Source organism: Arvicanthis niloticus, chromosome 17 (genome assembly GCF_011762505.2).
Source record: "Arvicanthis niloticus isolate mArvNil1 chromosome 17, mArvNil1.pat.X, whole genome shotgun sequence".
In the NCBI taxonomy this organism is placed as follows: Eukaryota; Metazoa; Chordata; class Mammalia; order Rodentia; family Muridae; genus Arvicanthis; species Arvicanthis niloticus.
The window spans coordinates 17265060-17288906 of record NC_047674.1 but is presented as its reverse complement, the minus strand read 5'-3'; the positions used below and the strand labels follow the sequence as shown (position 1 = coordinate 17288906).

The following is a 23847-nucleotide window of genomic DNA, read 5'->3' as shown; positions in this document are numbered from 1 at the left end:
TGGAGGTCCTGGGAACTCAGCTCAGAAGCTTGGGCTGGCACTCAGCAAGCCATTCTGTACCTAGCCACTACTGTCTGCGTTCTGGATAGCATTTCTGGGAAAAAGAGAATCTGACTAGCCCAGCATTGGCTTGGTGGGCAGTGGCCAGGCCTGGCCACAGGTTTATCAAGACAGATGGACTTCATGATCATTCTGTTATTACAGAGAGGAGGAGTGGGGAATGCTTGGGATCAGAGAAGGGGAAGGAGGCACAACAGGGGCTGTTTCAGGCCCTGTCAATTAGAAGGCCATTCCTGGCCACAGTGTCCAGCATCCTATATTATACCAAACAGTTCTCTTGGCATTCATGAAAGGGGCCTGTGTGTATCAGGGTGTGTGGGAAGATGGGATGCATAGGTAGCTCTCACCTATGTTTAAGGAATAGATAGGAAGATTTCTGTATAGTTCAGCCTACTCACTAATGGCAGGGCATGTGTGTGTGTGTAACTAGTTACTTTCCTGTTGTGGTATTTGGATACCTAACAAGAGTAACTTAAGGAAGTAAGGTTTTATTTTAGCTTATGATTTGAGGCAGTAGAGTCCATTGTGATTTGGAGAGCATGAGGAAGCTGCATCTGTGGTCAGAGAGAGATGGGTGCTGGTCCTCAGTTTGCTTTCTCCTGTTTCCAGGGTGAATCCCCCTCCCCTTGGTTAAACCTCTTTAGAAATGCCTTCGTAGATACACCTGGAGGCGTTTCCTAGGTGATTCGAAAAGCCACACAAGTTGACAGTGAACTTTCAGGCTGGTGTGTGCCATGATGCCTGGGATTTTGATGTGGAGGCCTTGCTGGGAACCTTGCACTGGGTCTCACGCAGGCAAAGCAAGGCTTGTTGGACCTGTGTGTTAACTTTGGAGTTCCCTAGTACTGGGAGAGATGAGAACTTATTTCTGAAGCTATGAAAACGGTAATATAGGTAGAAAATTGTGGGTTGGTGGGGGCAGTCACAGTCTCTTTCTTCCTACTACCAGCTGGGGCAGCAGGTAGGGCACTGTCATAGTGCCCAGGCAAAGGGGTGGCATGCTTTTGGGGGAGTCCACATGGTACTTCCTTATGATCTCTTTCCCCTGCCTTTTGACCAGGCAATCTGCACTGGTTAGCTCCTGGTGGGTGGAGTTCCCTGCCAGCCAAGGAGGCTGGGACTCTGCCTAGTAGCTCCTGGTGAGAGAACCATCCGGTTGGTTCCTGCATTGCTTGACCCCAGGACATCCTAAGTCATGAGTGGACATTAATAGGCCCGACCTTTGGAGCAGTGTGGGTGAGACAGCCAGGAGGGAAGGGCCAAAGCCAGAGCCCTGGAGACTAGAGGTCAGAACAGCCCTTGCCCTCCAAGTTATTTCTGTGCTAAAACATCCAAAACAGGCCTCCAGGTGCTGGTTTGTTTATATACTGCAGCTGCAGAGGGAGTAGGGGCAGGAAACAAGCAGCCAGCTGTCCCAGCAAGACTGCTGGTGTGTGTGTGTGTGTGTGTGTGTGTGTGTGTGTGTGTGTGTGTGTGTGTGTGTTTTACTGACTCTATTGTATGCATGTGTGTGTTACTGGCTCTGCTGTACTCATGTGTGTGTTACTGGCTCTGCTCAGTCTGCACATATGTTTGCTGGCATGCAGAAACCTCAGAAGACAGGAAGTCTGAGAGCAACTTGAATGTGTGGCCAAGTTTTGGGGATTGGTACAATGTAAAAACAAAACAAAACAACAAAACCCAACCAAACAAAAACCGGCACAAGGAGTTGAACACATTGCACAAACAAAGGAGCATTTGGGACAGTTGGAAGAACTTGGTGGCAAGCACCTCTACCCATTGCATCATCTGGTCAGCCCTAAGATAGTTTTTTTTGTTTGTTTGTTTGTTTGTTTGTTTGTTTTTTAAAGAATCACATTTGTGTATGTAAGTGTGTTTGTATAGATCTATACTTGTCATATGTGTGGAAGTCAGGACAACTTTCAGAAATCCCTTCTCTGAGGTCCTGGGGCTCCAACTTAGGTTGTCACGCTTGGCAGCCAGTGCTAATGAAGCAATCTCACCAGCCCAGGGGAAGAGTCTGGGACAAAGTTCTGCATTCAGCAACCATAGGGCTGGAGGAGCACGGGGATTCCTGGCATTTACTAAATGCCTGCCTTAGCCAGGCACTTCACACATGACACCCAGTTGCTCCAACAGCTGGTACTGCCACCCATTTGTTGGGTGAGAAACTGCAGTTCAGAGAGATTAGATAGGGGAGTTTAGAGAGTCAGAGAGGATAGCGGAGTGTTTATGATGAAACAATGGCTGCCCTTTAGTTCTTTGAAACTGTTACTGGCACAATTGCCCTTCCCATGTAGTTGTGAGATATGACAGAGCCCTCATGGGATGGCTGCTTTACACAGTGGTCTCCTTTTACAAAGCTATTGTGGTACAATATTACAGACAAGTGCTTGCCGTGGTGTAGTCTCCTATCCGGTTTGGGTCTCCCCAGTCTTCCCTCTTCTCTTGTGTGAATCTACTTCTCTGTCTTTTTTTTTTTTTTCACACACAGACTCCTTTCAGAGCTGTTGGGGTGCCTGCTCCTTTGACATGTTTTAGTGCCTGCTTTCCCATTCATTTCATAGACCAGATAGTTAACAGGTCCCAGGATGGGGTGGGGCATGTAGGGGTGGAAGTCATGCACATCTGGAAGAGAGTGTGTGTGTTCTTTTGGTTGTCACAAATGTCCTGGGAGCCAGGGAATCTCTCTGTCACATTCATTGAGAAGCTGTCCTGCTTTATGGAGAATGAGGGTCATCCCAGGCTTCCAGGTGGAGGCATTCATGCCAGGCCATTCTTTCTGACAAGATCGGTCCTCTTCCTTGCATGTCACTGAGACGGATGAGGTTGGATGTGAGGTGTGTTATTATTGCCACCTTGGTGTGCCCTCCAGGTGGGGTAAGCTCAGGGCACGGCAGCACATCATTAGACATGATTCATTGTGTGACTCACTCAGGGAGAGAGGCACCGGAGGGAATGTGTTCTTCCTAGCCAGCCGGTCTTGGGGGAGTTGATGGCTCAGCTCTTCCTGAGATCTCCAAGGGAACCACACTGTGCATTTACCAGGAAATAAAAGGGCTTTCTTCATGTGTCAAAAAAAATTATGTCCAAGTTAGGTCTCTGTCTTCAGAGCCTAATGTTCTCCTTTTCAAGCTGAATACTCTTCTCCTAAGCACATTTTATTTCACTCTGTTTTTTTTCTTTTTCTTTTTGAGACAGGGTTTCTCTGTGTAAGGCTGGCTGTCCTGGAACTCACTCTGTAGACCAGGCTGGCCTCGAACTCAGAAATCCACCTGCCTCTGCCTCCTAAGTGCTGGGGTTAAAGGCGTGCACCACCACTGCCTGGCACACATTTTATTTCAAATAGTTTTAGGTTTACAGAAAGCTGAGCACTGAAGAACTCACACCGTTTCCTCTATTATTAATATCTTACATCAGTGCAGTACTGTGTGCAGTGCAGTGGCTGCACCCAGTGAAGTGGCATTGACACCTTCTTATTAAACTAAACACATACTCTCTTCGGATTTCCTTACCCAGTGGCCCTTTCCTGTTCCAAGATCATGTCTGGGATCCATGTGACAGAGAGTCGCCCTGTCTCCTTAGGCTCTTTGGCTGTGAAAATCTCCAGGTCCTTTTCCTAGTTGCAGATATCTTCCATCCTCCCATATTTCTAACTGTTTCTCCCTGCTAACTGCCATTGCTGTCATGGTTCTTACCCATAGCCCTGGCTTCCAAAAACCATAAACTCCAGAGTTCAGATGTAGCCTGAGTTTCTAGCAGTAAACATACCTGGCACCTCAAGCCAAACCTGTTTATTTCTTCCTTAGGTCTTGGTGCTTTTGCTGATGGCGCTGGTCCCCAGAAAGCCCCCCACGGAAGGGCATCCAGATTCTCACTTCCCTTTTGCACTATGAGCAGCTGGTCATTTTTTCCCTTCTGCTTTGTCTCCAGTTCATCATCCTTATCTCTGAGAGACTATCTGTCACCTCGGAGCTAGCTCGGCCAGCATTGCCTAGAGTGGTTCCAAGTTCTTTTTAATGTCTTCCTTGCCTCTAACCGGGTTTTAATCCAGGGTATAATTCTCAATCCAGGCACTTGAGGTGCTCTGTTTTCCTTCTCCTCCTCTTTATCTTCCCTCTTTCGGTTGGGATAGGGTCTAGCTAATAGTCCAGGATGATCTCAAATTTGTGACTCTCTTGCCTCAGCTTCCCGTCTGGCATTAATGACCTCATCTTAACATACTTTCCTTTGTTTGTTTTTATTTCTTTTTTTTTTTAAATATAGTTTCCTTTTTATTTATTTATTTTTAAATTTTTATTCTTTGTGAGTTTCACATTTTGCACCCCAGTCCCGCTCATCTCCCGGTCCCTGAACCCTTATATATAGCCCTTTGACCTTGCAACTGCCCCAAACCCCCAATAAAACAAGTACAAACAAAGAAAATCAAAGCATAGAAAACATCTCATTGTGGAAAGCTGGAGTATGTCACAGTGTGTTCCAGGGTATGTACCTCTGTCCACACTTGTTCACTTGCAAATGTTCATTGCAATGAGTCACTATGGGTCTGGTTCAAGATCTTTGGCTTCTGTGATACCATCAATACTGGATCCTCCTCCTGGTTATCCGGTTGTTGCCTTGTGTCATGGTGATCTTGCAGCTTTGGAACAGCAGGACTAGCGCTTTCACTCGTCCCAATCATTTGTAGATGATATAGATTTGGGGGTGGCACAATTCAGAACCCTGGATCTGGGCCTGGCTGGTAGCTGAGCTGGTCAGCCTGCCACCTGCTCTCTCTTATCCACGCCAACGGGGCGGGCTCTCCAGCACTGCTCTAGCTAGGGCACCCAATCCACTCTGCTGCCCAATGAAGGCGCAGGGCCCACTTGCCCATATGCTGCAGCCTGTGAGGAGCTGGGCCAGCTCTCCAGTTCTCACACCCTCGGGGCTGGCTCACCATGCCTTTGTCATCAGAGCTTCCTGTTTTTCTTTTTATATACTGCCCTTTTTTTTTTTCCTTAAATACTTTTTACAATTGAAATTTTATTTCGTGCATGTGAATGGGCGTGTGTACCATGCACATGTGTGTGCTTCAGAGGACAATTTGTGGTTGTTTTTGTTTTGTTTTTATTTCCACCATATGAGTTGCAGGGATTGAGCTCATCATTGTCCTTGACAGTGAGCACCTTTCCTTGCTAAGCCATCTCACTGGCCCCACAATTAACCCTTTAAAGACTTGCTCTACAAATACAGTCCCGTTCTGAGGGCCTTGAGGTCAAGACTTGAGTACTGACTTATGGGAAACTTCCTTCAGCCACATACTGCCTTTTCTGCCTATGCTCCTCTTAAGAATTTCCCTCAGGCCTTGGCTTCCTGGGAGACCAACCCTGCAGTACCCAGACAGAGGAAATCAGTTGGTCTGAGTTCACATCCTGCCTCCCTGGCATACTCAGGGGAGTGATACCTGAGACTTCCATGTCAGGGGCTCTGTTTCCTATTGGTTCTGTGGGGGTGTGGGTGAGGGCTGCAATTCATCTTGCATGCACAGTTGTTCTGTATGGGCAATTGTCACTATCAAATGCTATAGAACGTGTCTGTTCTAGAAGTACATACACTACGGTAGCTGTCAAGCCATATGTGACTATTCAGTGCTGCAAATGTGACTAGTGTCACCGAGGAACTAAAATTTTGTTTTTGTTTTCTGAGACAGGGTAGCCCTGTGTAGCCCTGGCTGTCCTAGAACTGACTCTGTAGACCAGTCTGGCCTCGAACTCAAGGGATCTGCCTGCCTCTGCCTCCTGAGTGTTGAGATTAAAGGCATGAGCCACCACTGCCCAGCTTGTTTTTTTTTTTTTTTTTTAAATGTCATTCTTTAGCCTAGGCTTAAGACTAGTGCTAGTTAAAAGGAATTTAAATATAAGTACTTGTATATAGCCAGTGGCTACAGCACAGGTGGAGTGTCCTAGTTCACCCAGGGGTCTCAGATCTTTTCCACAACATTGGGCCTGGTCATCCTCTGTGCTGGCTGGGAGGCCACTATCCTGGCCTCATCTTTGTGCCAGATGAGGAACTGCTGGTGGTTCCTGGTGTTATCTGACTTGTATTGCCTCTAGAAAGAGTTGTCCAGTGTATCGAGGTCCAAAGCTTGCTGACTGGTGGGCAAGGCAGAGGCCCCTGGTCTCTAGCAGCAACCTCTGAAAGGAGGGTGAGGGGATAGCTAGGCAGTCCTCTGTTGACTTGCCCCTTACAGCAGGGCACAGTAGGAGGGCAGCACATTCTCCTGGTTGGCACCAAGTCCTTTTCCATCTCAATATGCCAGAAAACCATCCCAAACAGAAGCCACTCCTTTTCTAACCGCACAGAGTCCTCCTTTGGCTCAGTGTAGAGCTGCTCTGTCTTTCTAGTACCCCATTACCCCCTTCTGAATCTCAGTTCCCTTCTCTAACTCTCAGCTCCACCCAGTAATTCAGAGTGGCTACTTGCCTTAATACTTCATAGGTCCTTGCTTTGTGACCCGGCCAGGCTCAGCTTATCTACCTCCCTCCCTCTTCCTTCTCCCCCCTTCCCAACCGGGTTTCTTGCTGCCCTCAGGCCTCAGCAGAAAAGGCCAATTCCTAATGTGGTCCTCAAAGTCTCACTTGATCCCACAGCTCTCGGGTTCCTGTCCTATTCCCATTTTCCTCCCTCTAAACCCCAGCTTCCTTCCTTCCCCCCCCCCCACCCCCCGCCTTTGCACATATCTGGCCTCTGCCTAAAACACGGTTCCTTGGTTATGGGCAAGTCCGCTTACTTTCTCCATCTCTCCCTAAAAGAAGTTCTGTCTTCTCTCCCTTCGTGTGTACTTAGACGCACGCACGCATCCACTCTGCAAACTGTTTCATCAACATAGTCCAGCGGCCTCCTAGAGGTCACTTACACTCGGTGTGATTGAAAAAAAAAAAGTGTACTTAGAGACAGTAAGCAGAAATTGTGTCCCAAGAAGAAAACGACAGAAGACATCAGTAGGAAAAAGATGGGTCAGGCAGAAACAACCCATCAAGGGCCAGGCAAGCCTGTGTCTGCGCCCACTGCCTATGGGGGTGCGGTGGGGTGGGGCGGCAACCTCTAGGCCCCGCCCCGCCCAGGCTCCGCCCCAGACACTGGGCCCATCCCATCCCCGCCCCGCCCCGCCCCCCCGCGGCGCGCGCGCTGGCCCGGCAGCATGGCGGCGGCGGCGGGCGCCCCTCCGCCGGGTCCGCCTCAGCCACCTCCGCCGCCGCCGCCTGAGGAGTCATCCGACAGCGAACCTGAGGCTGAGCCGGGCTCCCCGCAGAAGCTTATCCGTAAGGTGTCCACGTCGGGTCAGATCCGGCAGAAGGTGAGCCCGCGGCGTCGGCCGGGAGCGCGCCCCTCACGCCGCGGTCCCTGCCGAGGCCCGTGACCGTGTGCGAGCGGCCGCCCAGGCCCTGCCGGGCCTGAGGTCCTGTGGTCGCTGCTACGGGGCCGAACGCGCCGCGGCTTAACGGGCCGCGGGGACCGGGCCGCGGGGCCGGGTCTGCGGGGACTGGGTGCAGGTGGGTGCCTCCGCTGAGGAAACTGAGGCCCGGCGTACTGCTGGGGCCGCTGCGGGGACCGCTGCGGGGGCCGCAGGCGCGTGCTCCCCGAGGCCTGGGGGTCTGTACGGCTGAGCCCCGGCTGCTGCTTGCCGCACTTACCTGTGTTAGGCTCACCCTCCAGTGCCCACCCCGCTGCGGGGTCCTCACCCCTATGTCCAGAAAGGGAAGGATGCTTGTGTAGTGGCCGCTTCTGCCTCCCTCCCTCCTTCCCTTCCACCCTCCTCCCTCCTTGGGAAAGCCGGGACTCCTCACCCGCTGGGCACAGAACTCTCTCCGTGGAGAACTCCAGCCGCTCGGGATGTAGTGCAGAGAGACACATGCCTTTTTGTTGTCTTTCCCTAGGAATAAAGTTGTACCCTTTGCTTTCCCTTTCTGGTTCCTCTTGAAAACTGCGTATGCTTTCTTGTTGAGGTGAGCCCTCCTCGTTGGAAGGGCTTCCTCAGGCAGGTGGCTGGACAGGTGGTGGAGAGCAGGTTGCCACCGTGGGGCAGCCCTGGCAGTTCCGGCTGGCACGGGCTTGCTCATCCTGCTGCAGTGCGCTTTTCCTCCGAGGCCGGTTAGTTACCCTTTACTGGAAGAGCCATTTCTTGCTTTATCATCTGTCAGCCTCTGTTACTTGCCCGGGGTTGGGGGTTGGGGTATCACTTAGGTGCTGACGTGTTACCCAGGAGTCGTTCAGCACACGGGACCTACCTAACACTTGTGTTATTCTAGCTATAACAGTAACAGTCCCAGGGATGATAGAGCAGTTGTATGTAATGAGTCTTCCATTTCTCTTGGGCTAGCTTTGAGCACTTCACTTGGATTAATTTATTTAGAGTTGGTGATAACCCAGTGAGTCCCCAGGATCCTCTTTTGCTCTCTTATGGGTTGGAAAGCGAAGTGGTGCAGTTTATGTGACTTGCCCAGGGTGGCAGAAGTAGTAAAACACAGGTCTAGATTTGAACCTAGATGAGGCTTTCCCAGAGGCAGTTTCTTCATCTAAGGGTTCCAGGTCAAGTAGGGAGAGAACCCCTCATGCTATGTTATAGTAAATGCTGTGGAATATTTGACATTGTGTCTGAAAGTTTATGCACACTGGGAAATGGTCAATAGTTCAGGTTGAGTGGAAGAAGCAGGAAAGGTCAGTCAGGGCCAGATGTGAAGGACCAGCCTGCAAGAGAGCACTATGGAAAGTCATTCTAAGCATGGGGAGTGATGAGCAGATGTGCCCCAGGAACACCTTTAAGGAGCATTGACACTAATGGGAATGCCCTTTCCTAGTGCTTGGTCTTTAAGATAGGTAGTGGTGTGAGGCAGATCAGATCCTGTGACTGAGGGGAATGATGAGTGAAGGCCAAGATCACCGTGGGGAAGGTGGACTCCTCCGAGTTTGCATTGAGTCCGGAATTTTATTGGTCAGGAGATGTCTCTCTGCCTTTCCTCTGAATGAAAACAATAGCTGCTATACCAGCTGTTCTGGTTGGTGGGGGGAGTGATGTTGTGGTGTTTAAAAATACTCCCCGAGGCTTTGCCTTCAGACTACATTCACATCTGCTGTACAGATAGCTTAAGGCTGATTTTCTTCTGGGTTGCTAAAGCTTGTTAAGATGTGGGAAATAAGAAGTTTACTGTGTGCAGTAACTCCCTTTCGTAGCCGAGAGGCCATTGACAAAATTTCCTGGTAATATGTGTGTGGCATATAATGCAGAATTCCAAATGGTGTGATCAGAACCCACTCTTACTGTTTGACCAGAGGAGCTTAGTGCAGGGGTGCTGTGACACGGGTGCTGAAGAACAGAGAGGAAGCTGCAGGCAGTGAGGCAATTTAGAGATGAGGCAATAGCAGGAAGCCGCTGCTACCAGAGTGGAAGGACTAAGGTCAGAAGGAGAAGACCACATCAGACTCCAGGGGCAGTGGGTTCCTCCAGAAACCAGGACAGAGGAGACCCATCTGTCAGAGCTCTGGGAGGGCAGAGCTGCTGCTGCTTATATACTAATCCTTTTCTGCCTAGGCACCCTGCCTGTAAGGGTCACCTCCTCTGCAGTTTGAAACACAGAGAACAGAGGATGGATCAGAGTGCAACTGACCCAGGATCAGAGTTGTATGTATGGCAGGTTTTCAAAAACATTAATCTACTGTAACCTTTGGGCATCTTGATTTAGGAGAGAATTGGTAGTGGTCCTTAGATTTTAGTGTGCAGATACATCCCCTGGGGATACTATTAAGTCCCTGATGCTGGTTGAGGAGGACTGGGTGGGGCCTTAGAAAGTATATTTTTAACAGGCTCCCAAAGTTTCTGCTGCTGTCCAGGAAGCATGCGTTGAGAAGCAAGACTCTAGGGTGGTCCTGTAGAGAGAAACCTCACCAAGCTCCATGTACTTCTGGTCACAAGGAGTTCTGAAAGTTTTCCTCTAAGGTCCCCTGAAAATTAAATGTAGTAGATTTGGGATGGACATTTATGACATGTTTGATTGGTGTCTTTTTCCCCCCTTGTTTGAATTCTTTGCAGTTGAAACTGCCTCCAGCAAACACATGGCTTCATTTGTGTTTTCTGATGACAGTACACAATAATGACATAGTTAGGGTAGAAAGAGAAACAGCTAATGCGCTGAGCAGTAAGTGCGTTAGCACTTTGGAGTGTATTTTGAAATCTGAGAAAAGTGCAGTGTAACTCTTTGAAGCTATGATTTAAGATTGTATTTTGTTATAAGTTTTTTACAAGTTAACTTTTTTTTTTTTTGGATTTGAGTATAGAGATGTTTGTATTTCTTTTTTTCTTTTTTAGTTTGCTTTTTTGAGACAGGGTTTCTCTGTGTAGCCACAACTATCCTGGAACTCATTTTATAAACCAGGCAGCTCTCAAACTCAGAGATCTACCTGCCTCTACCTCCCAAGTATTGGGATAAAAGTCATGAGCCACTACACCCGGAAGAAATGTTTACATTTTTTATTTCAAATGTAAAAAGCATTTTTTTCCTTTGTGAAATGAAAAGTAACAGAAAGTAAGTAAAGGGATCAAGTTTTATTTTTTTATTTTACTGTTTGAAGGGAGATGGTTTCATGTAGTCCAGGCTAGCCTTGAATTTGCTATGCAGCTGAGGATGACCTTGAACTTCCTACCTCCTGAGTATATGCTACATGCCCCACCACTCCTAGTTTTTGCAGTCCTGACAGTTGAATTCAGGGCCTCAATGCTAGATAAATTATCTACCAGCTGAGCTATATCCCCAGCCTACAAGTTTTAAAAGACTTGAAAAGCTCAGGTTTATGAAGCACAACTTTGACTAGGAAAGTAGTTCAGTGGGTAGTGTGCCTCCCTAGCATGTGTGAAGCCAGTGTGATGGAGCGTGCCTGTAACCGCAGCTCGAGATAGGAGCAGAAAAAGGAGTTTAGGATCGCCTTTGGAAACTACCCTGGGGTAAAGGCCTTGTCTCAACAAGTAAAAGAAAAGAAAAAAGGGACTATAATTCTCGTGTCATTTTATTTCCTCATGTAAGCAATAGTTTACCTGGGCATAATGGCATTTGTAATCCCAGGTGGTCTGGAGGCTGAGGCAGGAGAGTATGGAATATCCTGGGTTATATTAACAGGATCTGGTTTTAGAAAACAAAACAAAGACTGTATATTTGGATGGCTTTTGGCATGTTCACAGTTGTGCAAGCATCACCACAGCCAATTTTAGAACTTTCTCATCACTGGTTCCTCTCAGCTCCCTTAACCTAGGCAACTAATCATGTAATTTCTTTTTCTTTTCTTTTCTCTTCTCTTCTCTTCTCTTCTCTTCTCTTCTCTTCTCTTCTCTTCTCTCTCTCTCTCTCTCTCTCTCTCTCTTTTTTTTTTTTTTAGACAGGGTTTCTCTGTGTAGCCCTGGCTGTCCTGGAACTCACTCTGTAGACCAGGCTGGCCTTGAACTCAGAAATCCACCTGCCTCTGCCTCCCAAGTGCTGGGATTAAAGGCGTGTGCCACCACTGCAAGGCCACTCATGTAATTTCTGTCTCTATGCTTGCCCGTGCTGATTAGTTTTTAGAACTGGAGCCATTTAATTTTGTGTTATTTCTTTCATTAAGCATATTTTAATTTAAAAAAAGTTATTAGCATGTACAGTGACAAGTTCCATTGGAGTGCTCACATATGTACTGTATCATTGGACTTACTTGTTTTCAGGATTCCTCCAAGTTATATTGCGTGTCAGTACCACATTCTTTTTGTTAGTATTCTGGAGTAGAAATAGGCTTCATTTTATACATGTATCAGTTAATGGATATTGGGGTTACTTCTGCCTTTTGGCCTTTCTAATAACACTCCTGTGAGTATTTGTGTACGTGTTTCTATAGACATGTCTTTATTTCTCTTAGGTATGTATATACCTAGAAGCTTTATGGAAACACCATTTAACATTTTGAGGAACTGCTGGGCTGTCTCATGAGTGGCTGCAGTGTGTGAGGAGGCTCCAGGTCTCTGCATCCTTGCTCATATTCACCATCTTTTTTATCATAGCTGATCTAGTAGGTGTGAAGCGGTATAAGAATTTTCCCCCTTCTTTTTCTTTTTCCTGTGCTAAGAGATGAATCCAGAATGTGGACTAGACAAGTGCTGTACCATTGAACTACACTTCCAGTCCCTATAAATGTTCAAATTTTCCACAGAATTTACTCTTATAATGTCACATATATAGGGGTCCTCTCCCTACAAGACCAGTTACCTCTAGATGAAGAGACTGCCTCCCATCAATGGAATCTTCATCAAAGTTCAAACCCAGGAAATAATAGCCAGTAGGACAGCCATGAGGTTAACAAGAAGAGGTGATGTTAATGAGGCCAGAGTGCTTTGAGAAGACACCAGGATGAGACTCACCTGAACACAGGGAGAGCTGCCAAGGACTGCTTGAGGAAGTGACCTTGGCAAAGTGTGAGAAGAGAGATCAGAGGGGAGCTGAGAGACTGATGAGCCACATTGGTGAGTGCAGTGCTAAGTGGCAGTGTCTGATGTGAGATACTGGCTAGGATCTGGAGAGGACCATGACCTTATGAATGTAAATGTGACATTGGAATTGCATTTGCCTTCGGAATTAGGACTGGGGTCTGTGGTGGGCATAGTGTCTTCCTCAAATCTGATCTGGCTCAAACCTCAGGCATGACCTTATAGAATCTTTGCAGTTAGCTAAGGATCTTGAATTCAGGGTGAACTCTTATATCTGGTGTCTTTATAAGAGGAACTTTGGACCCAAAGACTCAAAAGGAAAAAGTAATGTATAAACAGCTGGGTACTGTGGCCAGCAAGATGGCTCAAGCAAATAAAGCACTTGCTGTGTAAGCCTGGCAACCTGTTTGATCTCTAGAGCCTACCTAAAGGTTGAAGCAAAAAAACCAATTCTTGTATTGTTCTTTGACTTCCACACATGCACCCCCTTAAACAAACAAATAAATAATTGGGAAACAAAACAAAACAGCTGGGTACTGTCACAGCCATAAACTCTACAGTGCCTAGGGAGTTAGAGGAGTCATGCTTGGAATTGCTGGTGGAACCAGCAGAAGAGAGGTGGCTCTACTGACCCCTCATTTCAGACCTGGCTTTCTGCACTGTGACAATACATTTCCCATCTTTTTAGCCTTGTATCGGGCTTCATTCCAGAGGTCCAGGTTGTTAGCACAGGGCATAGCAGGGCTGACCCTAGAAGAGGCTGGGGGGCTGACCTTTGTTGTGGAGTGCCTCTGGAGGACTGAAGTGTCAGGCTTGGCCAAAAGGCAGGAGTCCTGGATGGGCTCTCCCATTTAGGTTAGGACCCTCAAAAGCCACTTGTAAGGAATATTGTGATGCAAAAATAACACCATGGGAGGCCTGTTTGAAACCATCATAGTCCCATGAAGTCAGCCATGCTAGAGTGCCAGGGTCTGAGGTTTCCCAGAAAAGCACCTCCAGGATATGCACAAGTCAGTTTTTAAACACACAGTAAAAAGGTTACACACAGGGAGGCAAGGCTACTGAGATAAAACCAACAATCATAGGCTAGAGAGATAGCTCAGCAGTTAAGAACACATTCTGTTCTCGGAGAAGACTCAGTTCCTAACACCCATGTTGGGCAGCTTCAACTGTCTGTAAGTCCAGCTCCAGGGATTGTGGGCACCTGCACTCATGTGCACAAACCTGTACAGATGTGAGTGCACATTTTAAACAAACTAAATCTTAAGTCCAAAACAACAGGCAACCAGCTATCAAGGCAGATGGACATTGCCTTTAAAACACTTATACTTGTTATGTTCAAGCAGTTAAAAGACCAAAAGAATTTTGGCAGATAACCTGAAATTATACACAAGAACCGCATGCAGATTCTAAGACTGAAGATTGTATTAAACAAAACTAAGCCATCAATGGAAGAGTAGACACACGTAAAACTGTAGTACAAAGGAAGTAGCCACAGGAAGCCTGAGGACATGAAGAATGGAAATATCTGGGGCTGGTGAGATAGCTAAAAGGGAAAAGGAGCTTGCCACCAAGCCCAGTGATCTGAATCCAGTACCCAAGCCCCATGTTGTGAAAGAAAAGAACTAGTTCCAGAAAGTTGTCCTCTAACCTCCACATGCATATCACAGCATTAGCTTTCCCCACTCCAAATAAATATATAAATAGAATTAAAAATAGGCGTATAAATATAATTTTAAAAAGAGAAACATCTGAAGACGGTCTGACTTGTGTTTGACTGCATGAAAGGAGACAGACTTGAGCAAAAACAGAACTTGAAAGGATAACTGTTGAGACTATCCTGTAGCCAACAGAAGGCACTGTCCACATGAAAGGCACACACAGGGCACTTCATATACAGTGGTGAAAACTGTAGTGATCAGAAATCAGTGTTAGAGAGAAACCTCTTTGGAGAGTGAGTGACAGGTTAATAGCAGCATTCTTAACAAAACCCCACAGGACCCAGAAGTCAGTTGAAGTTTAAGTACTGGAAGAAGCTGAATCAAAGGATTCTTTTTGAAGCAATGAGCTAGCTCCAAGTACTATGCACCCAAGTAAACAGTGTTTTGAAGAAGGAAACGTTTAAGGATTGCTTGTTTGTTTGCTTCATCTAAAAGGAAATGATCTCAAGTGAAAGGTTAGAATTGTTGAAAGGGATAAAGAGCAATGTGTAGGGTGTGAAAAGAGCGGTGGTTCTTGGTTGTGGGTATTAACTCTGACTTTTGGTTTAAAAATCATATAGAATTAAACACAATGATGTCATGAAAGTCAGAAAGGTAAGCTATAAAACTGTTCTTTAAAAAAAAAAAGGTATAGAATGTTAAAGTAGCTAAGGATGTGCATCCTAATCTGTGTAGTAGCTCTAAAATAGCCATGCACTGTTTGATGCTGTGTGTAAGTCAAGGACTGGAAAGTGATAGAATAAACTCTAGGAAAGAAGGCAGGAAAAGAGAGAAAAAGGGATACTGAACAGATGGGGCAAAAAAGAAAGCAAACAGTCTAGTCCCAGGGTGTCCATGAGCTTGTGTTGAATGTGAGCAGGAGGAACACAGCACAGAAGCAGAGGAAGTACTCTCTTGCCTAGCACATGTGGAGTCCTGGGTCTGAGTCCAGCACCACATAACTGTCAGTGGATTTAAGTTCCAGCTAAGAGAGAGTATGTAAACTAAATTAATCTAAGCTATTTATTTAAAGTGACACATTTAAAACACAGGTGTAAAGTGATTGAAAATAAAGGAATGGAGAAAGTAATGCAAAGACTAACCAAAAAAATTGATGTATTAGCTTTAATATCCAATAAATAGGCAAAGACTAAAGTTATCTTATATAAAGGCATTATACTGATAAATGAGTAAGAAATCTGATAATAGGATCCAAATTAACAAAATGGCCCAGCTGTGTTATGGTTGCTTGAGAGGATGCTGCCAATCCCCAGGGTAGGGATAATGGCAGCCTGCGACAGGGTGGATGGAGTTAGCTGGGTTTGAGAGTGGGGGGAGGAGGGGAAGAGGGAGAGGGGTAGGTAAGAGAGGACTCTGCTGGCTTGGTACGGGTGTTGGGGAAGAGGAGGTTGATGACTTTTCTGAGGTCCATGCCTCAGAGTGAATAAGGACCAGCTTGGGGAGTTTGCTCTGATCACCTCCAACCCTGTATACTAGTCTGGATTAAGCCTTTCTCTCCTCTCCACCCAGCCTCAGATCACCATGTGGCAGCTATAGGGGTGGTTTATCCCAGCCTTGAGACAAGTGTGACAGTGGATTAGGCTGTCCGAGCCAGGAGGAGGGACAAGAGCCAGGAGGAGGGGCACGTGAGAAAGGTGGGGAGATAAGGAGAGGTGTTCTGTGAAGGCTGGGGAAGGTGAGTGACTTGGTCTTTGGGCCGTCCCTAACACCCCAGCAGACACCGTGAAACACCATAGCTTTCCCTAACACTCAGGATTTTGCCCTGAAACATGGCAACATACTACCTTCAGACATCCAGGTAATTTTTACACTTCCCTGATGGAACCCAAGTATTTTTTATGGGTCCGTCCCCTCCACCCCCCCCCCCCCCCCCCCCAGTAAATGCTGAAGAGGTAAGGGCACCTGTCTTGTGGGATCTCTGTCTGATTGCTTCCTTATGGGTCTTTCCACATTGTTCTTTTATCCTTTGTTTCCCGTAATCTGGAATTGAGAGGTCTCCGAGACTCCTTAATATTCAGGCTGGCATTTGGGGAATCTTTGAGTGTGGGAAGCTCTGAACTCTGTCTTGTAGCCCAGCTGAAGCTGTGTCTGTCATCTCATCTCTCTGAGATGTCATCACTAGATGTTTTCATGAAGATATGAGGGACTTTGCAAATTAGCAAATTCTCTAAGTGGTGCTTCCTAGGCATTGCACACATGTCATTTTCCAGCCTTCACACACCAGTTTTTAGCCTTTAAGTGTGTCTGAGTGTGTAAAATGGAGTCTTCTGTCCTGTCACTTACTCCACATTTGTGTTGCTGCCTCCCCTAGCCCCTCTTTCTGCAGAGCCTCACCATGTATGTAGTCCAGGCTGGCCTCAAACTTGAGGTCCTTCTGCTTTAGTGTCCTAAATGTTAGGAGTATAGGCATGTGACATCTGGCCAATCATGGGTTTTGTTTTAAAATTTTACTAATTTTTGATTTTGAGACTGGCTCTCATTGTATAGCTCTGGCTAACTTGGAACTCCCTACATAGAACAGGCGACTTTGAATTCACAGAGATCAACTTGTCTCCTGAGCACTGAGATCAAAGGTGTGCATTACCATATGTAGCTGCTTTTTATTTAGAAAATTTACTTACTATTTTATGTGTATGTATATACATGGCTTGTGTGTGAGTTAGAAGATGACTTTAGTAGTTGGTGCTCTCCCTCCACCGTACATTCAGTTTACCCACTGAGCCGTGTTTCTGACCTGACAGCTGATTTTTTTTTTTTTTTTTTTTTTTTAATACAGGTGTTCTCTATTATGTAGCCCTGACCCTGCAGAACTTGGGAAGGTTGGCAGTTGTTGATTTTGATGCTCTCATCATTATTTTCTTTTTCTGAGTCAGGCCCTTTATCCCAGCTGTGATCTTAGCAGGCCTGCCAGCTGTATTACCATCTGTCATCTTGAGGAGAGACCCCCAGAGTTCACATTTGTGGCAGATGGGGCACAGGTGCATTCCTCATAGTGGAGGTGGTGTGCCGGTGTGTGGCATTTTCCCTCCTGTGCCCAGGACAGAAGTGCCTAATGGTCCTGCCACTTAAGGCTTGTGGGCCTTTCTTACCCTTTCTGCACTGGATTGAGTTTGCCTTCTGAAAGAGTTAGCAGCGGCAGCATTCTCCTAAGCTCCCGGTTGGTCTCATGCTGTGTCTCCTTGTATTGTTTGTACAGTTCTTACTGTTTGCATGCTGGATGGTCTGACCTCGGACCACTGTATCTGTGGACTTTTCATGGTTTTGCCTCCTCTCTTGATTTAACTTGCAGTCTTTAGGGAGCCTCAATTTTGTTTTATACTGCGATTGATACCTTTGTTTATTGTACACTTTCCCCATTAGCCCTTCAACTTGGGTTTTAATTCTGCTGTCATGTGATGAATTTTGCTTCTTTTTTTCCTAATCTTGGCCATTATCTTAGCTTGTTGTCTTTTAAATTTTATCCTGTACTCATTTGATGTTCCTTGTCCTTTGAAAAATGATTAACTTTATTTTTTTAAAGGCAGTGTCTTCCTGAATCTTACTAATGAAGAGAAGCACACGTATACATTTTCCCTCTTTCTCCTTTTGCCTTTTTTCTTCTTTTCCCTCATCCCTGTTTCCTCTCCCCCGCACCCCTCCCTACCATCCTCAAATGGAACCTAGGGTCTTTCTCATGTTTGGCAAGCTGTTTACTCGTGAGTCACTCTAACCTAACAGCATGCATTTTCTAAAACAGCTTTCTGTTTTCTACAATAATCATTTCATAGGCATGTATATACTTCATGACATATATTCTCTCTAGTTTACCTATGTTCTCCTTTTTGTCTTAGCTAATTAATTGTGCCACTATGTGTGTAGCTGCTGGAGGAAATGCTGACTGTCCTCAGACCCGCCTTATCGATGCAGCCTCACCTGTGCAGTTCTACTTTCAGTATGTCCACTGTAGTTTGTCTCCTTGATTTGTGCATATTTAACAGTCTTCTGTCATCCTCCACTGCTGGCCCTCCCCCGTTGAATCCTGGATGAAGAGTGGGCTGTGGTCATGGTTGAGAGAAATCGACTGCCTCCAGTTTGAGTTCTGCTCTGATTGCCTGATGAATAGTACTTTGTATATATGGGAAAATTGAAGAGGGTCCCTTCCTCTCTCCATTCCTCCTTCCGTCTTACTCTGCTTTTTAGGTCTTACTAAGACCTGTCTGGCCTCAAACTCTCTACCTTTGGCTTCAGCCTTCCAAGTGCTAGGGTTCTAAGCCTGTATTATCATTTCCAGCTACATAAGTTTTTTTTTTTGTTTTTTTTTTTAAAGATTTATTTATTTTTATGTGGATTAGTGTTTTATCTGCATGTATTTTTATGTGAGGGTTTCGGATCACCCAAAACTAGAACTACAAGTTGCCATGTGGGTGCTGGGAATTGAACCCAGGTCCTCTGAAAGCACAGCCAGTGCTGTTAACCACTGAGCCACCTCTCCAGCCCTACATAAGTTTTTAATTTTAGAGAAGTCTTACTTTCTTCATCTGTTGCTTATTCTTTTGGTGTTCTATTTTAAGAAGCCATCGAGTCCTATGGACTTGGGGAGCTTTATTGCTGTAGCTCTTATATATATAGTGTGACTGTTTGGAGTTACCTTTCTTGTCTGGTGGGAAGTAAAGTCCGTGGGGTGTTGAGCTGTCACAGCTCTCCAGCTGCAGTCTCAAGTGCAGTGTCTCAGTGAAAGTGTTTTCTAGGAAGAATTTGTTGTCTTGACACTTTTTGAAGTTATTGTTTGCTTGTTTTGTTTTGGTATAGGGTCTCACTATGTGGCTCAGCTGTACTCTGTTGATCATTTTTCTGGGTCCACCTCTTGAGTGACATCGAATCAGGCTGACAAGTAGAGGTTTTTTTATGGGGGTGGTGGTGTTGATATAGAGTGGCTATAGCTATAGCTCAGGCTGGCCTTGAACTGGTAATCCTCCTGCTTTGTTCTTCCAAGTACTGGGATTAATGGTTTGACTTGTGCAACAGTCAGAATATTCAAAAGGAAATCTCTGCCCTTCCCCTTTGAACTCTGAGACTAGATGCTTGACTTTGCTTTTGCCTGTTTAAGGTTTGAATTAACATTGATGTTATTAGACCTAGGGATGTGCCCCCTCCCTCATTTCCCCTTTTAGTCATGTTTGCTTTTGAAATCTTTATAAAAATCTGTTGAGTAGAGGGCATTTGGGAGTGCTATTGGTCTGTTTTCTGTGTATGACTGGATGTTTTCCTGCTTTGAGTGGACAAATAGAACCCAAGGTTGTCAAGGCTATGAAGTGTGCACTTGCTCAGCTTATGTGAAGCTTGTGTGCTCTATCATAAAACCAGACCAAATCGACCAAAGTTGCAAGTACGCTTCATATTAAGCTGGGTGTGGCAGCACATACCTTTAGTTCTAGCCCTTGGGAGAGACACAGGCAGGCAGATCTCTGTGAGTTCAGGGCTAGCTAGCTTGGTCTATGCAGTGACCCTGACTTAGACAAACAAAAAACTAACAACAACAAAAAAGATGTCGAGGTTGTAGAAATGGTTGAGGGTTACATATTGTCCCCAGGACACATATCAGGTGCCTCACAACTGCCTGTTACTGTAGTAGCTCCAGGAGATCTGACACTTCTGTCGTCTACAAGCATATGTATAAACCCATACACAGACACAAACATACATAAAATTAAAAAGAAAACAAATCTTAAAAAACAATTCATCAGACCTTCTCAGTTGATTATCAGTGAGAAAAAGATAGAGCTGACTGGTACTAAGTGCTGGCCTGTGCACTTGTGTGTTCTCTCTCTCTCTCTCTCTCTCTCTCTCTCTCTGTCTCTCTCTCTCTCTCTCTCTCTCTCTCTCTCTGTGTGTGTGTGTGTTGTATGTACTGATTTTACCTTCACAACCATGTGAAGGTTGTGAAGATACTGGGGCACCTGGCCCCAGTCACACAGCTGGAAAGCAACAGGACAACTGACTGTGCGAGCTAGAGCAGGTGTAGCCTAGTGCAGCCTGCTGTGCAGGTGACTGAGGAAGGCTGGAATGGGACAGTGCTTTGTGCTGTTGGGGAACAGCAAGGCAAAGTTAATACAGAGTGTATTTTAGCTGTGTGAAAAACAGCATTCGGAGGGAAAATGATATGGGACTCCTGGAAAGTGTGTGTGTGGGGGAATTTGAAGTATTGTTAGTTTATGTAAAACCGTTTCCCTGCATTTTTCTGCACGTATTATTTTATCCTAGAGAAAAAGGGTGCTGTCCTTTAGTGAGGGTCTGGGTGATAAGTGGAGAGTGGAGCCTGGTAGTGAGTGTATGTCTGTAGAGGGTGTTATATTCTCCATGTGGGAGATGGAGAGAGAGACCTGTATTCATCCTCTTCTCTAGAACATTCTAAAACACAACCAGACCTGGTAGATGAAAGCACACTGAATCTAAGTGTAACAGGGAACCCACCAGAGGTACCACTCAGATGCAGTTTATAGCCAATTGAAAGTCTTTATTCTAACTGTCTAAAATTACACTCAGATATTCAGGACCCAAGGGTAGTAGTGTTCAGAGTAAGGGGTTTTTAAAGGTAAAACCACATCCTGGTATCTCACTCACTTAGCAGCTGCAGGGGGAGGTTTGCACAAGCAGGCAATTTAACAGAACCTAAAATAAGCTGTTAGCTGGGCCATCTTGACTTTAGGTTCTTAGTGTAGAGTTGGATAATTTTCCTCAGGGCTCAATTAAATCTAAAATGGCCTCAGCAAGAGGAATACAAGATGGAGGAGCCTTTGCTGTTTGCCCTGTCACATTCTCTACTAGTTCTATAGTCATTAGTCAAATCGTCAGCTTGTCCTAAGGACCAGTATCTTAACTGAGTTTATTCTCTGTTTGATGGAGTTGACCATGCAGTTGAGATGCAGGATCTCATCATTAGCGTGATCAGAATAAGACTCAATGGTCTAGCTAATGCTGACAGTAGGTGGTCAGTCATGGGGACCAGGTAAACAGACTGATACCAATTATCTGATCTATGTCCCCTTTTTTCCTTCCTTTGAGTTTCTCTCTGACCATGTTTCCCCTAATTACCCATGATTGATTGGCATAGAAATAGAAAGTTTCACCTAAGGCCATGCAAGTCCTCCTTGTTTTATAAAAAGGAGTCAGGACTGCAGGACTACCCCTGTAAGAGAGTCAACTTGGCGTTCCAGCCTGGAAATAGAATTCCCCAAATGGCTTAGGTCTATCTGGGACCTGAGTTCCCTAAAGATTTGACTCCTAGCAACCATGACTGAGGTGCACACTGGCTATTTCTGCCACTACTAGAATCTGGATCAGAATTTGAGCACATTTGACCATTGTTAACACTGAGTCAAGGCCAATATGAACTCTCTCCTCTTTGCATTATAGGCTATACCTGGGAGGTAACATAGAGCAGTACATGATGTAGATTGGGGGTGTGACTTTGCAGTGAGTTGGAGGAGGCTCATTTAATCAAACTGTTAGTACAAGCAAACCAGATAACTTGAGGACATGATGAGGTACTTGTCTTTGGCAGGATGACTCACCATTGGCAGAGCATGCATAAAATTGTAGTCCCTGAAAGCCTTTTTCTTGCCAGTCTTCTCTACAAACTGACTTACTGATCCATGTCCCTCCTCTAGACCCATATTCTTCTGCCCCGGGAAGAGACGTAAGAGAGCAGAAGTCAACCTGCTTTCATCCCTGGTTGTTCTCAGTTCCCATGTTCAGGTTTAGGGATGATGGGGATAGTAAACTCTTGTCAGTCTTATCTTTAAGTGGTCCAAGGTTCAACTGACAGTCCGTCTGTCTTCAGTGGCTTTTTTTTTTTTTTTAAATCTCCCAAGGAATGATACCAGCTACTTTGACAACAGTTGGCGTGGTGAGGATTAACTAACTGGGTAGGGCTCTTTTCTGACAGTTTTAAGGTCTAGGCAGGGATCCTCTTTATCCAAATCAACTGGCTAGGACTGGTGATGGGATTTGGAGATAGGAGATAGCAGGTGTCTTAGGGTTTCCATTGTTGTGAAGAGAAACCATGTCCAAGGCAACTCTTATAAAGGACAACATTTAATTGGGGCTGATTTACAAGTTCAGATTTTCAGTCCATTATCATCATGGGAAGAAGCACAGTAGCTCCCAGGCAGTCTGGAGGAGCTGAGAGTTCTACATCTTCATCCAAAGGAAGCCAGGAGCAGATCATCCTTAGGCAGCTAGGAGGAAGGTCTCAAAGCCCATAGTGATACCTCCAACAAGGCTATTCCTCTTAATAGTGCCACTTCTTGGGGCCAAGCATTTTCAAACCACCAATGGCCTAGTGAGCTTCCTACACGTCCTGCAAGGACTTGAGAAGGGAATGCTTTAGACATTTCTCTCTGGGGACTATCTTGGAGTGTGGGAGTACTGTGGTCTTCCAAACATGATTTCAAAAAGAATAAGTCACTCCTGATAAGGAGCACATCAAGCTCTGAGCAGGGCAAAGGGGAGGCTGTTTACCCATTTTTTTTTTCTCTCCAGTTTTTAGGATCAATTTGGCCAGAGTCTCCTTAAGAGTTCTATTCATCTTTTCTACCTGATCTGAGCTCACACATAGTACAATTTCCAATTAATATTTAATACCTTTTTCAGAATTTGAGATACTTTGGTCATGAAGGCTGGGCCATTTTGGACCATAAAGTAGGGTCAGTCCAAACTTTGCAATTTTTTCTAAAGAAGTTTCTTAGTAACAATTGATGTCTGATAGGGTAAGCTTTCATCTATCTTGAGAAGCTGTCTACAAACACTAGAAAATATTTATAGCACAAAATAGTAGGCCTGATTTCAGCAAAGTCCAATGCCCAGTTTTTACAGGCTCATTTCTTTGAGCCCAGATCCCTTGTGGGGTATTCCTTCCCACTTTTGGATTTATCTGAGCCACAGGTGGCACATCTAAAAAGTAGTGTTTTAATCCAAATTTGGAACATAATACCTGGGTCTGAGGAGTTCAGCAGTTTTCACAGCACCTAGGTAGGTGGCTTGGTGGAGATCCATTTGCCTTCCCAGACTCATGAGGGGAATGATGGGTCTGCTGTCTAGTAGCATCCACTGTCCAGTTTATCCTGTGTGGTCAGTTCTTGTTTGGCTCAGACAGTTTCACTTGGGGTATATTTCAGGTGCTTTCACAGCGCTGCTAAGACTTGTAGAGGCTCCACTGTTTCTAGAGCTACTTCTTGGGTGGCCAAGTCAGCCACTTTTTTGCCTCTGGCTTCTGGGCAATTCCCATTGTAGTGTCTTTTGCAATGAACAACAGCCACCCTCTTGGGTAAGTAGATAGCTTCCAATAGAGCTAAGATTTTTTTCTAGTTTTGATTTTTTTTTTCTGCTGAGATTTTTTTTTCCCTCTTGTATAGAGCCCCATGAACATAGGCTATTGTGAAAGCATATACTCTATTGTATATGGTGATGTTACAGCGATTTATTGGGATGGGAAAACTCAGGAGGGTGGCTGCCTCTGCCAGTGAGAAGCAGCAGAGAACTGGACAGAATGCTGGATTTATATAGGGTTTCTAGGAGAGGTGGCCTGGGATTGGAGGGATTATGTGGCCT

The 23847-nt window shown here is 45.6% G+C and overlaps 1 protein-coding gene across 3 annotated transcripts in view; it reads left to right on the top strand.

The window, feature by feature from the left end:
• Positions 1-7215: 7215 nt before the first annotated feature.
• The window catches only part of Dgkd (diacylglycerol kinase delta), a 90378-nt gene continuing 73746 nt past the window's right edge, over positions 7216-23847 (top strand). For all 3 annotated transcript variants that reach the window (XM_076914841.1, XM_076914842.1, XM_034521721.2), the window contains exon 1: positions 7216-7396. In XM_076914841.1, coding sequence (XP_076770956.1) covers positions 7241-7396 — 156 coding nt within the window. In that variant the 5' untranslated portion in view covers positions 7216-7240. The remainder of the gene's footprint in view (positions 7397-23847) is intronic.